This window comes from Telmatherina bonti (genome assembly GCF_933228915.1).
Source record: "Telmatherina bonti genome assembly, chromosome: 19".
Classification (NCBI taxonomy): Eukaryota; Metazoa; Chordata; class Actinopteri; order Atheriniformes; family Telmatherinidae; genus Telmatherina; species Telmatherina bonti.
Window position 1 is genome coordinate 22980374 of NC_136617.1, and position 16022 is coordinate 22996395.

The 16022-nt window shown below is 39.4% G+C and overlaps 1 protein-coding gene across 1 annotated transcript in view; it reads left to right on the forward strand.

The window, feature by feature from the left end:
* The window catches only part of vps50 (VPS50 subunit of EARP/GARPII complex), a 104223-nt gene that overhangs the window by 29394 nt on the left and 58807 nt on the right, over positions 1 to 16022 (forward strand). Inside the window, exons 10-12 of the mRNA XM_079259140.1 lie at positions 5781 to 5823; positions 6920 to 7018; positions 9326 to 9466. Of these exons, the coding sequence (XP_079115266.1) occupies positions 5781 to 5823; positions 6920 to 7018; positions 9326 to 9466 (283 nt within the window). The remainder of the gene's footprint in view (positions 1 to 5780; positions 5824 to 6919; positions 7019 to 9325; positions 9467 to 16022) is intronic.

The following is a 16022-nucleotide window of genomic DNA, read 5'->3' on the forward strand; positions in this document are numbered from 1 at the left end:
CAGGAATTTCACCTCAGACAGCCGATTTAAAACTCCCGTCCACTGTGAAATGCAGAAAGACAGATAACTCATTTGGAGATGGCTTGAACGTAATGGATCTTTGCTTAGAAGTCTTGCACTCAGTCATGTCAGTTCATCTGCGTGTGTGTGTGTGGAAACGTGTCTGTGATCATCATGAAACGAAGCACAGCTGTGGCTGGAGGATTTGTGCTCTTGGGTTTTTCTGTCCATCCCAGCCTCGTGGATGCAATATCTCAGGAATGCCTTGAGGGAATTTTTCTTCATCTTTGACACCAATTTTCTCTTGGACTCACGGTGAACTGAAAGGTTGCTGTGACCGTAGAACATAAAGTTTGTCATTAAGTCAAGACGTTATAATCCGTTTATGACAAGACTTCTCATTTATGCACTTATTTGATGCAGTTTATTACAACCCCCAGTACTGCACATGCACACTGCGATTTCAGGCCTTTAAGATTTTGTTTCTGATTTATTGTTGTTGCCCTTTTGGCTTTTTACCCCTGAAGGGGTCGCTACAGCAAACCATCAGCTTCCAACTACCTAGCTAGTACAGAAGCTTTATTCTCACGGTTGTACTTTGGCACACGTTTTACGCTAGATGCCCCCCCTGACGCAACCAGATCTACCACCTGAGCCACTGCCACCCCTCTTTTAAATTCCGATTTGTGTGGCAGCTAAATGAAAATGTGCTTCTTTCAGGAGATTTCATTTTCCTCCTTGAAATAAAAAGGCCTCTCATGGAGGTTTAGTTTCATGGCTCCCATCCCCCTCTTTCCTTAGAATATAAAAAGACAGCTAACATAGACTCACAGTCTACAGTGGTGGCTTCAGGCCCCCCAACTGCTAAAAAATATCTGTTTACAGAATGATTACTTCTTATTTACCGTAAATGTTTAACTGTGTTGAAATAAATGAGATAGAAATAAAGCTATCAGTTGTCATTGTTTTAGTTTTTTTTTTTTTTTTTTTAAATGTGTGCTTTATGTGTTTTTGTGTATATTTTTTTCAAGTTGTATGCCCACCTGAGCAAAGTGAGGCTCTTCTATTGTAATCTGTTCGAAGGACATGATGCTACTCCTGCATGTTCAAGAGGAGCAAAGTTTAGAAGGAAGGGCATAAAGCCTCTGTAACACTTTCAGTGTCATGAATTTTTACAATCTCAAATACCCAAACATCTGTATGCGAGCTGCTCAACATGACGCCAATACATGTGCAGGAGTTTGCCAATTTATTCATAGCATTTATAGCTGTAGTGCAGGTTCTTTTGGAGGATGGGTGATCAGGTTCTCCTCTTATTATAACAGCAGGGAGCCAGGGTGCTTTGACAGAGCTGGTTACAGCATGTTTCCATGTCTTTTTCTTTCCATTTCTATTTTTGACCAGCTTTGTGTTGCACCTCTACTACATATGTAGGGAGTAAGACAAGTTATTCTTTCATTTCACGTCTTTTCCCAAGTCCTTTTCATGGTGGCCACCAATCATGTTGCTGAACTGACCTTACTCAGACATGTTATATTGTTCCTGTATATTTTGATTTCATTGGATTTCACATGAATTGCTGAAGTATGTTGTTGTGATAAGTTGAGTCTGCATGAACAAAATATCCTCATTTTCATGTGAATCCAGCTTGTCTGAGATCCCATTTAGAAAGCAGTGTGTAGGATCCACTCTGAGCGTACAAAGAAATGCTGCAGAAGAGGCAAAAGATAATCCTATTTCACATCTGTGAAAATGCACATGCGCAGGCGGTCGTCCAGCCAGGCTGGTTAATTCACACTTTTTTAAAACTTAACACAAATTTATGATCTGAATTGTATTTGCTTTCTTCTGGTCTAGTGCTTTCAACTTGGCTTCATTAATTAGCCTTATAATAAGGATGTGGATCCTGCTGTTCAGCAGCTTTTACCGTCATTCTTCTTGAACTCTGCAGAGTTCATTATCTGTACATACAGGTGATAAACATGTGTGGTGTGTGAGGCAGTTGGCTTGGTGTCTGCAGCTTGCTCTGCATATAATATGCAGACAGTATAATTGTGTTTAATGCAGCAATTTCACTCACAAAAGCTACATAGAAGCTAAAATCATCCTTAATATGATTGCAGAATGATCACAGCTTGAATCTAATGCAATGCAGAACTATAATTTCATCCGTTAGCATTGTTAATGTGGTAATGACCTGATAAGGAATCAGAATAGCTACACATGCTTATCCCAGAATCATCCTATCATTAGAATGCTTTGATGCTCTGCGGCTGGCCTGAAAGCAGCGCAGAAACAGTTTAGATGAAATACTAGGTGAAAGATAATGACTGAGTTTTAAATAAATCTTCATGTAATATTTCAAACACCATTTTGGAGGCTTCTTCAGGCCCTGGTGTGTGCATGTTCTGATTATAATGAAGCCTCTGGACTATGTCCAAGTTTAGCTTGGACGCTTGTTTGGAAAACAAGCAAACAAAAAGTAAATGAATAAAAGCAAGAATATTTAAGGTGTTCTATTGAAAAAACAAAAAACAAAGAAAGAATAAGAAGAACTTTTAAGCACAGTCAAGTGAGAGTTTAATCTGTTACTGCTTCTGTAAATTTAAAGGCCTATAAGCCAAATCTCTACTACTGAAAGTTCACTACCTCTGTTGCTGTATTGGCACCAATTATCTAAATAAGGACTTAAATTTTGGGTCTAAAGAGTAAAACAACCCAATTAGGTCCATATTAAAATTTCCCATTGCTTTTACACCAGATTCCATTCATTATGAGTTTTCTTTATAGGAGCAGCTAACACGACTGCAGCATATATATAACAATGTGATAAAATGTGAATATCCATCAGTTCTTTTGAAGCAAAGTATGATAGAGGTTTTTTTCATTGTTATTTTTATTTTTATTGCAAATCAAGGTGGAGATATTGATCAGGGATCATTGAAAACGGGTGAAAAAGAGAAGAAGAAAAAAAGACTTTCTAATTTCCGTGTGACTGATCCTTGTGGTCTCTGCAGGGAACAGATTGCTAATTAGTCTTTTTTTCCCCTCCTCATCTGTTATTTATGCATTCTTTCTGATCATGAAAGAGTGCCAGTATGTAGGGAGGAGCTGCATCTGCATACACAATGGACAGTGTCATTGTATTGTGCATTATACAGCTGATAGATGCAGATTAATAGCAGGTGACCAGAATTATTGACTTCTGTTGACCTTGGCCTCCTTCAAAAGCTCAGACATGGTTTTATGGGGGTCGATCGCTGAGGATAGTTCCTGGATTTATCCGCGGGAAACCAATCGATTTGGCCTACTTTTGTTCAGATTAGGTCAGCAGGTTAGAAGTCAGCTTTGGTGGCTTATTAGTGAACTCTGGAAGGAAACGTCTAACTTGCTTCCTCCCCCTCCTCCACCTTTAGCTTTGTGTTTGCTGAAATAAACATTTTCAAACACATTTGTCCCAAACCTAAAAACCAATACACATCTTTAAAAAAAAAAAAAAACAAAAAACAAAAACTGTTTCAGTTCAACATTTTAATCTCAGGAGTCGTGTGTTTTGGTTCAACTGTCCATAAGGGGTCGTATTGAGCTCAGTTGCTGTTCTGCACTTTGTGCTCATTGCATTTTTTAATGTGCCATACTGTGGGGACTGCTTCCCCTTTTATTTTTTTCTCTTCCCTGCTTTTCCAATGGTTTTCTGTGTGTGACATAAGCTGCAGTTATTTTCCTGAACACCCAAATGTTCTGTAATAAACAGCCTGTTTACCTTCCTGACCTGAACTCTTTGGTGTTTCTCCATATTGAAGTTGTCTTTGCTTTAACAGCCGCTTGGGTCTTTTCGCTGAGCATTCAGAGACACTTCCTCAGTAACTTGTTCATAACATTGATCAGTTCACCCATCTGTAGTTGAGCCAGACTTCTCATGGTTTTTTTTTCATTCCAGTTTCTGCTTCCTGCCTGTAACTCTCTTTAGTGTAACTGAAAGTTTCTGGTTTTATAAAAGCTGGAGCACCTACCAACTGACTACACCGTGGTGGTGTGTGGTCGTAATGGAGATCATAAGCAGTGTTGTCACTGAATGTCATGCTGATGGTGAACTGCTTCACCCTCCTCAGCTTCGTCACTCACTGTTAGCTGTTTCTGAACTGTTGCTCCGTCTTGCTTTTGGCTGCATGACCAGTGTCATATCATTATTTAGGTAAATTTGCATCTGTTATTTTACATCCTACTCACATTATGCGACTTTTTTTTTTTTTGTTTCCAAAGGTAACTCTTCCATTTATGTTTAAATATTCCCGCTTACCACACACAGGTGGATACAAAAACGGTGACAGCATTTCATTTTGTTACCTGTTTGGCAAACTGCAACAGGGACTTGTTCTACAGTCTCATCTCAGTTACTCTGATCCCTCCTGCACACACTCTATCTCCAGCTAAAGCCAAGATGCTTAATTAGCAATTTGCTAAGGACACTCTCTCCCTGAGGCAACTGCAGACTCACAAGGCACAACATAAGAGATGGGCTGACCTGAAAAAGACCCCAAGCAAAGCAGGGACAGAGGCAGGGAAACTGTGAAACAGAGGGTGATTATGAAAGGATGCAGCGCGGGGTGGTGGAGTCACAAGGGAATGGGAGTCGGCGTCTTGGGATCTGCAGAACAGTCGCAATTTCTGTTGCTTCACAGTTTTTCAGCTGAAAGTTTTTGTTTCTTTTTAAGGATGAGGCAAGGATATGTAGGTTCCTTGTGCTTTATATAGAATAGCTTTACAGGTTAACAAAAGATCACTCAAAATGTGATCGGAAAGGATGCGCAAGTGATCATAAACAAATCAGAATGGAAAGGAGATGTAGAAAGATGGTTGGTTTATTCACTTATTTACCTGGTTTTACCAGCTTCTCACACATCTAAGAAAAGATGCTTTAAAGAACTTATGCAAGGTTATATTCAAAATATTGTTTTTTTTTCCCCTTTATTTTCAAAATTTTAGCACCACAATTGAAGGTTAGGACATAAAGCAACTGGAAAACGGAGAGCTTCGTTTCACAGCTCAGCTCATTTTTGACCACTGTGGAATAATTGAGTGAGTGCATCACTACATAAACTGCTCCGAGCATGCAGCTGATCTTCCCATGAACTTGTCCACCTGTGATAAACTTTCTCTTTCACCCCAAAGGAAGTACGCCATCCTTTTCTTGAGGAGAACTAGGACCTCAGGTTTAGAAGCCACTTTCTATCCACATTAAACTCATCCACAAATCTGTCAGAAGAGTCTTGAAGCTGCAAGGGTACCAAAGCGTACAATGACATTTACAAAAAAAAAAACAACCAGAAATAAATATTACTTCACAATCTCGATGCTCGTTGTTGTTATGTCCTGAAATTCTAACTGGGAAAATCAGAAACAGGGGAGGGGCACTCAGTGCAGCCTTGTTGGACACAGACATCCACACTATCCAGGTCATGCAGAGCGAACACAGGGTTCCCTCAAAGTGCTCAGGGATTTAACAGCACACTGAAGTGCCCCGTCTTAGTGTGCATGGAAACAGGCTTATTTTTTTTATTTCCAGTATGCTTGACCACTTTTTAAACGAAAAAAGGAAGTAAATGCATCCCAAGGAGTCCTGTAACGGGCCAGTCATCTTTCATCAGCTGTTGCCATTTTAGATCCAAATTGTGACATTTAGTCAGCAAGAACAACAAAAACATTGATTTGATAATGCAGATTGTTGATTGTTTACTGATTCTGCATTAATCCACATTAATATCTTCTTGATTTTACAGTGAACTTAATTCCAAACTACAAGACACGCTGGAACAAATAGAGGTATGTGCCTCCCTGCTTTATTTCTAATTCTGTTGTCTAAAAGCAACATCAGTGCAGACAATGTTATTAGGATAATATTTTGTTCTTACCTTGTTATTTTCCACAAGCTTTCATCTGCAAAAGGCAATTTCTACTTCAGTTTGACATTTTGATAGTTTACCTTTGTTTTTCTGAGTCTGTCAAATATTGACACTATCAGAAAGTCATTATTGTGTGTGTGTGTGTGTGTGTGTGTGTGTGTGTGTGTGTGTGTGTGTGTGTGTGTGTGTATATGTATCTGTTTCCACTCAAGTCGTGTCACAACGCTGGTGGTGTGAAAAATGTTTATGGCGAAGCAATTATTTCCGCATCGCTGCCGCTCTGCTCCAGTAGATTAATTACTTACAGTTTTGTCTGAACACAGGCGAGACGTGCATGTATGCGTACGTACATAGCTGTTCGCTAAATCTGTTTGTTTACCTCTCCGTGTGAGGTATTGAACAAGCAATGCAAAATCCTCTAAATCATAAAGGTAAACGCATGAGGTAAGCAGAGTCATACATTATAAAAGCTAGGGTTTGTAAGCTGACTTCAGCGCACCGTCCTCCTGTACAAGGATGTCTCATGCACATACGCCACATGTACTTGTTTGTTGTGCCGTAAGTCATCCAGCACACTTCCAGTTAAGTTAGTTACGTTATTTCCTGTCAGGCTTTTCTATGTTGTCAGCTGCTGCCTGTCCGTTACACCCAGTCGCAACTTCACAACTTAAGAACTTGCATGATTGATGACATTAAATCACTTAGCCTTTTATCAGCGCTTTGCTCTTTGAGCTTAGCTTATCGTGTCAAAGCTGAAACATCCTTTTACTTCCCAGTTTCTTCCCAGTCTTACTTTATTTGCATCGCTTTTTTTTAAAAATCTCTTTTCCCTTTGACTCGCTCACATATATTCATCCAAGTTCACATGCATTAACTTGCCCTTGACCCGATGGCTTCACATCTGCACATCCACGTGTATCTCAATCCCCGGTCTTAATGCTGATAATCCATCTGTTTTCTTTCTCACCCTTACTTCCCCCCTTACTTTGCCTCTTTTTCCTCATTTCTGGCTCCAGGAGCAGCTCGATGTCGCCCTGTCGAAGACTTGTAAACACTTTGATGTTTTGCACTACACCAAGGTCCAGCTCGCCTACACGCTCCTGGGCAAAACGCAGGTCAGTGACATTGGGAATGGCTAAACCCAAAAAGCAAAGGTCTGCTTGTCATCCTTATTTGTTTCTTATGGTGTCATTTTCAAACATTGTTTTTTTTTTTGCATTTCAATAGTAGGAAAAATAAAGAAGCCATTTTACTCAAATGGCCTTATTACCTTAGCAATACTCTGAGGTATAAGTTCGGAGACATTTCACTTTTTCTTGTCAGGGGCAGGCATTTGGCTTTTGCAGAGTTTTGTGCACGCTTAGTGCTTGTCAAGTTATTGCTTCTTTTTGGCCCAACAGTGTGGATTCACTGCAATTCTGAGTCTGCATTTTCATTTTGGCTCCTCTCCTTTGAAGGAAGAAATTGCAGGCTCCTTATAAGCAAGGTTGCAGAGCGTACATGTAATCCTTTATGAATCCAATATCCCGTCTTTACTGTCAGTTAACTGTCAGCCACAGAAATCGACGAGGATTATTGGCAACACGTGTTGTTGATGTTTTTAGACCCTTTTTGCAACTATATTTATTACATTTGATCATTTTGAAATCCTCTTAGCTTTTGTTACAGTTTTAGATTTAAAGTCAGTATTTGTTAGTGAAGATGCTTGATTTATTTATTTATTTATTTTAACATGATGCTCTTCAGCTGAATACACAACCGTACTGTGCAATCTTCACTGTAATGGATTATGCCACGCTTTTCCCTCAGCCTGACGCCCGGTTTTGCTTTTCTCTAGCCATCTGCCTGTTTGATATGAATAGCTGCAGAAGAATGACTGTATGCCTGTGCGGTTTATTAATGGTTATGTCTTAGCTGGATTTTAGGACTATTATTATGTAGCTGGCCTACAATCATTTCTTCCATTTTCTTAGCGAGTTTTTTTTTTTCTTTGGTGAGCAGATTTGCATGATTTCTTCAGGACAGACGAGGTGAAACTGCACCACAAAGAAGGGAAAAGAGGTTTGAATTAATTTTGTGGTAGCAGGGAGTCAGACTAAATGGGGCGGGGGGCAACACTTTGCAGTCATAAATGTGTGGTAAGAAAATTTAATTACACTCCAACAGCCGTCACCAGGGGCGTTGCTCCACACTGAGCTTATGTCTCATGCAGCGTCGGTGTTCTCATTTCTCAAGTGTCAAAATTGATGAGACAGTTGGGAAGGAGCAGAAGGGAGGTGTGAAACAGGAAATAGTGGGAAATGTAACTTGACTGCAGAGTGAAGGAGCGATGGACTCTAAAATGAAGTGAGCACAATGTGATAGATCAGGACTGTGTCAGTCTCCAGAGGAAATCTGGATTTACTTGCAAAATGAATTCATTTATAATTATCAACAAATGTTGGAATATATAAGACTTGCTTGGTTCAGTTTGGACCTCCGTCAGTTCCTGTCCGTGACCAATCAGTCAAACATCTTTGGCTTTAAGCAACATCCTGCAGCAGTTTGTAGAAACAACACAGCAACAGATAACTCTGCAGGGTCACAGAACCTTTACATTGTTTTACAGTGCAAGTAGTTCAGCGACGACCACGTCAGATGAGGATAGTGTTAATCTGCAGGGTTTGGTCCACAGAAGACATGAACACCAGTAAACACTGTACAGTGTAATATTGATTAATCAATGTACTTCTTGGCTTGTGGAAATGTCCTACTTGCAGTTTGATAAAAAATACACTCTAAAAATGGAAGGGACTGGTTATGGGATTGGCTCTATTAGTTTTTTCTTTTAAAGAGTTGACATCAGCGTTTTCCACTGGATTTTAATACACTTTCCAGGTTTAATCCTTTAACACGGGGGTCTCCAAGTTTGGTCCCTGTGAGCTACCATCCTGGAGGTTTTAGTGTGTCCCTCGTCCAACCTACTTTACTAAAATGAAAAGGTTCTCCAACAACTTGTTGTCATCGTCTGCACCTGCTTGTTAAGGAGCCATTGACTTGGGTCAGGTGTGTCACAGTGGAGAAACACTAAAACCTGCAGGATGGTCGTTCACAAGGACTGGAGTTGGAGATCTCTGCTTTAACAGTAATTGTTTGGGTTTTTTTTTGGCTCTAATGATAAGTGATTCTGATGAACTGTGTTAAGTTGTTTTACATGAGCTAGAAGCAGTTGGCTGCACCACCCTGTAAACACAATAGAGATAATTCTTCTGTTTTCTATTCATGCCTTGTTCTATTTTCTTTGTCCTTCCAATGCAAGCTGTGAATCAGGAAAGACAGACTGCGGAAGTGATTGCTGTTTGGCTTTTCACTTGTGTAAAATTGGCAGACTAACAGTGACATGATGACCTAGTAGTGTGTTTGGACTGTTTTTTTTTTTGTAGACTGCTATGGACCAGCTGCACATGCACTTCACCCAGGCCATCCACAACACAGTGTTCCAGGTGGTGCTGGGATATGTGGAGCTCTGTGCCGGCAACGCTGACACCAAGTTCCAGAAGATGCAATACAAAGACCTGTGCACGGTAAGGAAATGGCTTGTGTGTGTGTGTGTGTGTGTGTGTGTGTGTGTGTGTATTCTGCCCATCACTTTTTCTGTCAGCAGTTTGCTGCAAGAGAAGATTCTCTTTAATCTGGTTAGTTATTAAGCAGGTTTTCAGCAACATGGGAGTTTCAGTAGAACATACAAGGGCCTGCACACCGCTGTGATAAAGTGACATGGCGCATAATCACACACATCTATCCTGCTTTCACCCGCAACCCCACCGTAACATTTGCGTCATCTTCAAGCGAGAAAACAGAGTCGTACATCATGACGAAGGAATTCTTCAGATATATGTTATAGAGGGAAACGAAGGACGGGAGCGCGGTGGGGAGGGAATGATTGAGAGCACAGTGCATTGTAGCCCGTCATGAGATAATTAATCTTGCTCACAATTCAGAACCGCAGCACAGCAGCAATTTTTTGACTGGCCCACACACCTCAGTCTTCCCTCTGCCTTCCCCCCCCCAATCGAAATAAATCTTATTTGCATGCCCAGCAAGCCACGACTTGGCCAGTTTATCTTGAACTTGCTCGGAGGGAGCGCTCCTTCCCTGGAGGCTCTGCTGCGCCTCAACCTACAGAGCAGAAGGGAAAATAAATGTATAGGTAAATGTTAGTGCACCGTGATTTCTTTAGTCTCCCTCCACTGATTCAGGTGTTCCTCCATGACCCTTGCTGCATTTGCCGGGGGCTTTGCCAGCTGTGATCATGTCCTCCATGTCCCGTCTTTTACCTCTTACCTTTCTGCTACCCCTCCTGCCCGTCACACCTCATCTGCTCCTCTCCTTCTGTCCTCCTCTCTCTTCGTGTTTTCCCTGCTCTTCGAGGAGCTGTTGCTTTTTGTTTTGGCTTTTGTCTCCATCTTTCGTTGTATCCTCAGCTGCCTTTGGAAGCCGCGTCATGGCTCTGAATAATGGCGCGCATGAAAAAGTGCACTCGTTCCACATCCATCATAGTGTTTACTTGTGTTTGATAGATTTGCTGTCAGCACAGCACGCTGCCTGGATGATTCTCCTTACACCACAAATACACACATTTAGCATTCACTCTACACTCACTGAGCTAAGAGTGGGAAGATGTGCTGTTACAGTCTCAGTTGTGTGATGATGATGATGATGATGATGATGATGATGATGGATAGGGCCGCACAAGCTCACACACTCAGATGAACACCCACGTGCTCTTCTTCTGTGCCAGTTAGAGCTTTTTCAGACTGTATTCAGTGAGTTTTATGAGCACAGCAAGCATTTTGCTTACTTAAGATCCTTTTGGTAGATTATTTCCCATAAGCCACTTATATACCTGCCCTTTAAATGTGGGGAAAAAAAAAGAGCTTGTCAACTTGCCATGTGGCTTAAGCATCTGTGGCGAATAAAGATGATTCGCTTGGTACTTTAAATCCCAGTTTCGAAGTTTCTTTTCCAGTTTTTCAGTGTAAAAGCATGATGTCTTGTCTCCAACTTCAGCTTACATAGCATGTGAAAAGCATGTTCCGCTTTTATTCAGATCAACAAGTATTCCCTGAGTTGCCTCTTAGCAACTCACTGAAGTCACATTAACCTATGCATCTGCATCACAGTGAGTTTGCAGATCACGTGGAGCTGTGTTAATAGACGCCTGTGGCTGAGAGCAAAATCTGCTTAACTAACTGTTCCAACCAGATCTCACCACCTGAACTCCACTCTTAGTTATGCGCTTTTAAAAATTCAAGGGAAATGGGAGCACAGGGAAAGGTCAATCCTGATTGTGAAAGGGTCTTATTAATTTTACATCAGCATCTCATTATTGGCTAGTCTCCCTTCTTATCAATCCCCTCGCCCATCTGACTTTCTCTTCGGATTCAAATGGGTCAGTTCACTCCCATAATAATAAGCTTCAAACTGGCTTTACAGATGATGAAATATCTGGTAACCCCATAGCGATTAATCTCATGCTCTCTTAAGCAGTATCGATATAAAGCTGACCTTCAGGGTTGTTGTGTATGTGATGGATGTAGCATTTTGTTGGACTGTTGTTGTGTATGCAGACTTAATTGTCTGATTCACATGCTATCTTGTTGTTTCGCTGCAGATTTCTTCCTTGTAGGATAACACGACTCCACTGCAGGACGGACTTTTATGAGACTTTAACAGTCGATGGTAGTTATTACTCTGTATCGAAAAAACATCAAGACTCTCAACCGTTTTTATAAAATCATGTCTAATTTCTCTGATCTTTTTCCATTTGACATCAGTTTAATAAAGCTTGAGAAGTAATTGTATGACAACAACACATGCACAAACACAAAACTCCAACAGATGCCATAGTCATGCTTTAGTCCAAGTAATAAAGAACTGGAATGCATACAAGCTAACCCAGCTGTAGATTAAATCAATTTTCAGTCTGTTTTTGTCTGATTGTGCAACAGGCATGTCCAAATATAGACATTACAAAAGGCTTTTTCACATTTAAATGAGCATATCTAAAGCTTTATCATATCATCCAGAGAATGAGATAGACAAATCAAAGATTCTCGATCATTCCTAGAACCAAGATGGGAAATGGAAAAGATCAAAACCTTTAGGCTCTAATCTTCAGCACAGCTTTTCTCTTTCATGTCAGACCTCAATTATTTTTAGCCTGTTGCTTAAATGTTTGCTTTTCCTGGCTGTTTTTTTTTTACACCTGAGGAACATATTGAGGTTTTTCATCATACTGGTTTGGTTTTTATTTATCTTGCACATATATTTGCTGCTTTACTACAAATTTTGTGCTGTCTTAAAGTTAAGTATATTTATATCTGTTCATCTTGTGCACCACTTTGGTAAATTGTGGTTGTTTTACATGTGCTATAGCAATAAATATTGATTTGACTCGCCCTGAGCACTGATTTGCATGGTTGAGCTGTGTTACCAAGGTAACTGCTTAAAAGCAACCAACATTTTATTTTTAAATGTGCATCTATCTACATTGCATCATGGGAAATTGATGCTATTGTCCTCTGCAGAGCTGGTACATTGAAGTTTTTTTTTTTTTTTTTTTTTTTTCCAGAAATAAGCTGCACTTTGCAAACTCCTAACATAATGGACATAGTCATCAAATTTTTAATGTGCAGCTGAGGCTGCCGTAGCTTTAGCTTGTTGACTAGCATTACTCATCAGCAGCAAATGAACTGTGTTAACACCTCTTTGGCCACGTTTACATCAGAGTTATAGTTACTCTTTAATTTAGAATAAAAGTTAAGTTCATTCTGGTCGTTCTGCACATGCTTGTTACCTTGTCCCGTTGCGATGGTGCACATGTGCTGTCATCTGCCTCCTGTCTCCGGTACTTTGTCTTGCTCTTCCTTCTCAGCTGCTGACAAATGGTAAGTACTGTGCTCATGTCGAGCCTGCGCTGTAAAAATATAATTGAAATTGAAAAGACGAGAAACAAGAAGTGGATATTGTTTATTTCCAGTATATATTAGTACATCATGTGTGCCATTCTTCCAATCAGAGCCCTTTCCAGCCCTGGTTTAAAGAAGAAATATGTGAACATGTTTTCCATGTAAACCTCAATTCAGTTTTTCCATGTAAACTCCAAGAAGAATATTTTTATTTGGAATTATTCAGTTTGTCATAAATAATTCTGAATGTAAAAACGTCATGAAACCGAAGCATTTGTCACATTGAACTAAGCTTACATTGGCTATGGCTACATGATGTTTTTTTTTTATTTCGGAATTAATTATTCTGAAATAATTGTTGTTATCGTTCCATTTTTATTCACCTATTTATTTATTTATTTATTTATTTATTTTTTTTACCATTTTTTATCACTTCCTTATTCAAATATGACTTTACTTAATAGATAATTTAATTACCACAAACCTAAGTAGATATTATGTTATTGTTTTTATCATCACCAAAGTTGATTTTTTATTTTGAAATTCTTATGTTTACTTCTATTTTTCTTCTCTGGTTTTTTTTTTTTTATTTTAATTTTTTTTATTGGTCTTAGTTTTGTTTGATGTTAATAAACTTAGCTAAGTCCATTGAATTCCTCATGGGGTGGGGGCTATGCCTACTCAGTCTGCTGGGCCATTGTTACTGGGATGGCTTCTGACTGGGCAGCCTTTGCATTCAGTCTTTTGGCTGTGGGGACAGATTAGGGCCCGCCTTCAGTCATGGCCGTTCCAGTGGTGATGCCCTTTTCGGTCACGGGTGGGCTGGCCCAAGGTGGGCTGGCCTCAGGTGTGAACGGATCCTCAGGATATTGTTTCCTTGCGGTGTGCCAGGCCGGATGTTCATTTATTTCCTTATTTATTTACTTTTTGTTTAAGGAGTCAAAAGATATCCTTCTAGAGTTGTGCTATGCAACATGGGACTGAGTGTGACCCTATGAGCGTGTGAATGAGCATGTTGTTTTTAATATAAAGCACTTGTGCTGCTTCTGGTATGAAAGGTGCAATACAAATCTTAATTTGATTTGTATTGATTGATTTTTCTAACTTCAAGTGTGACAATGAAACTAATTTATGTGAGTCCTACCATTCAGCCCACGTGCACGAGCAAATTTATGCACACACAAACAGGACAGAAAATCACAATCTGTGTGGGCATAGCTCAGGTTACTTCCTCTCATTAAGCTTTAATGAAGATCTTTACCCTCACACTCCAACACCCCCCACCCCATTTGCTTGGCAACATGCTGCTGGGATGTGGTTGGCTGGTGGAGGACATGGGGTACCAATGTCAGGCATGTTTAGCTTAGTCAGTCATTGAACCTTATTATCTCCACTAAGTGCTGCTGTTGTCTGTTGGGGATTTTATCGTTACCTGTACTAGATTATATCAGATTGGTTTCCAAATATATCAGGTTACTTATTTCAGTTACATGTTATAACTAAGTTACTAACACCTATCAAAACACTTGTTATATCATATCTTTTGACATTGATGGTTGCCTCAGTCAATGCAAAGCAGTTTGTACCTATATCTGTCAATTACATTATCAAACTGAATCACATTAGAGAGATGGAGGCTGGGCAGAAATGCTAAAATACTGGTGATGCCTTTCAATTTAACTTTAATTTAACTATTTCACTGAGCTTGATTGAGATTTGGGCGTAAAAAATATCTGTTCAAATATCTGATGGCAAATGAAACATTATGTTTGAAAACTAAATAACTGTGTTAACCGCAGTGTGAACCGCTGACAGTCACATTAGTCTGATCACACACAGACAAGACGCAGTGGGAATTTATTTGGCAGAAGATCTTGCTATTTCAGAAGAATCTGACAGATTGTGTTGCTGCCTAAATATTTCTAAAATATGGTTTTTACACACAGTTGTTTCTGCTTTCCCAACTGAATAAATATATTAAAAACTCTGTACTACGCTACATGTGTGCTTCAGCTTCGGTTTGCCATCTGAACATTTTGGAAAGTGACAAATGTCTGAATCACGGTGCTAATAAAATAATTCTTAATTTATATTATTTGTTTAAACAAAGAGAAAAAAAAAAAATATATATATATATATTTTTTTTTTTAAAAAACATGTTCTTAATGACAATTAAAAATATGTAAAAATGTCGCGCAAGTGTTTAAGAATTTTTTTATCCAATCAAAAACTTGATTGAAATGATAACTTCAGCAGAGCTGATATGAAACGGTGGGCAGAACAAACAGAGCTCTTTTGTGAACAAAAGCCTTCCTTGACTTTTGTTTTTACATAAAATGAGGAAAATCTCAGCAGCAAGCAGGTCTGTTGGACTTGTGGAAATACAGGAAGCAGGAAGTTGTATTAATTAATTTTGTCCGCTGTTGTCGTGGGCATGATCAGAAAGAAATCTTATTTAGAATTCCCTACAGTCATTCAAGCAGGGCTAAACTCAAAAGTGAATTTATCAGACAGTATTTAATTTCCTCAATACCAGTGTGAATATGTTTACTAATTACTGTTATTAGCCCTTGTGGTTCGAGTAAGCCCCTCTTATTTTCCCCTTGTGTGAGCTGAAGTTAATGATTTTATCTCGACTGAAATGACATTATAAAACACGACAGTTTGGGTACATCTGTAATATCATTCCTGTGTTGCTTTGTTTCCAAACAACACACTGAATTTTTTTTACATTTTAGTTGCATTTATGGTTCAAACTTTGCCTAAACACGTTACACACCAGACTACATTCTTTCATTGCTATTTCACATGTGCCTGCTTCACGCAAACAGATAAATAAATATCCATAAATAGTGTCATTGTAACATTGTGGGTCATTGTTTTGCTTTGATTGTTATTTGCAAATGGGTCAACACCATGTTGTACATGAACTAAAAAATATTATATTGCAGCACAGGTGTTGTTATTCTTCAGGTTTATGTCTAATAAAAAACCAGAAGGGGGAATTTCTCCCGATTTTCATCTCAAGAGCTTTTTAAATGGAAATTTAAGATGGTGATTCCTCACTGTAATAATTCGCTACAGGTGATTCGTACATTTACCTGCCTTCAGAAGCTGTGAATGGAAGCCGGTTCGTTGTACTTTCAAGGTCATGAACTTACCTCTGATC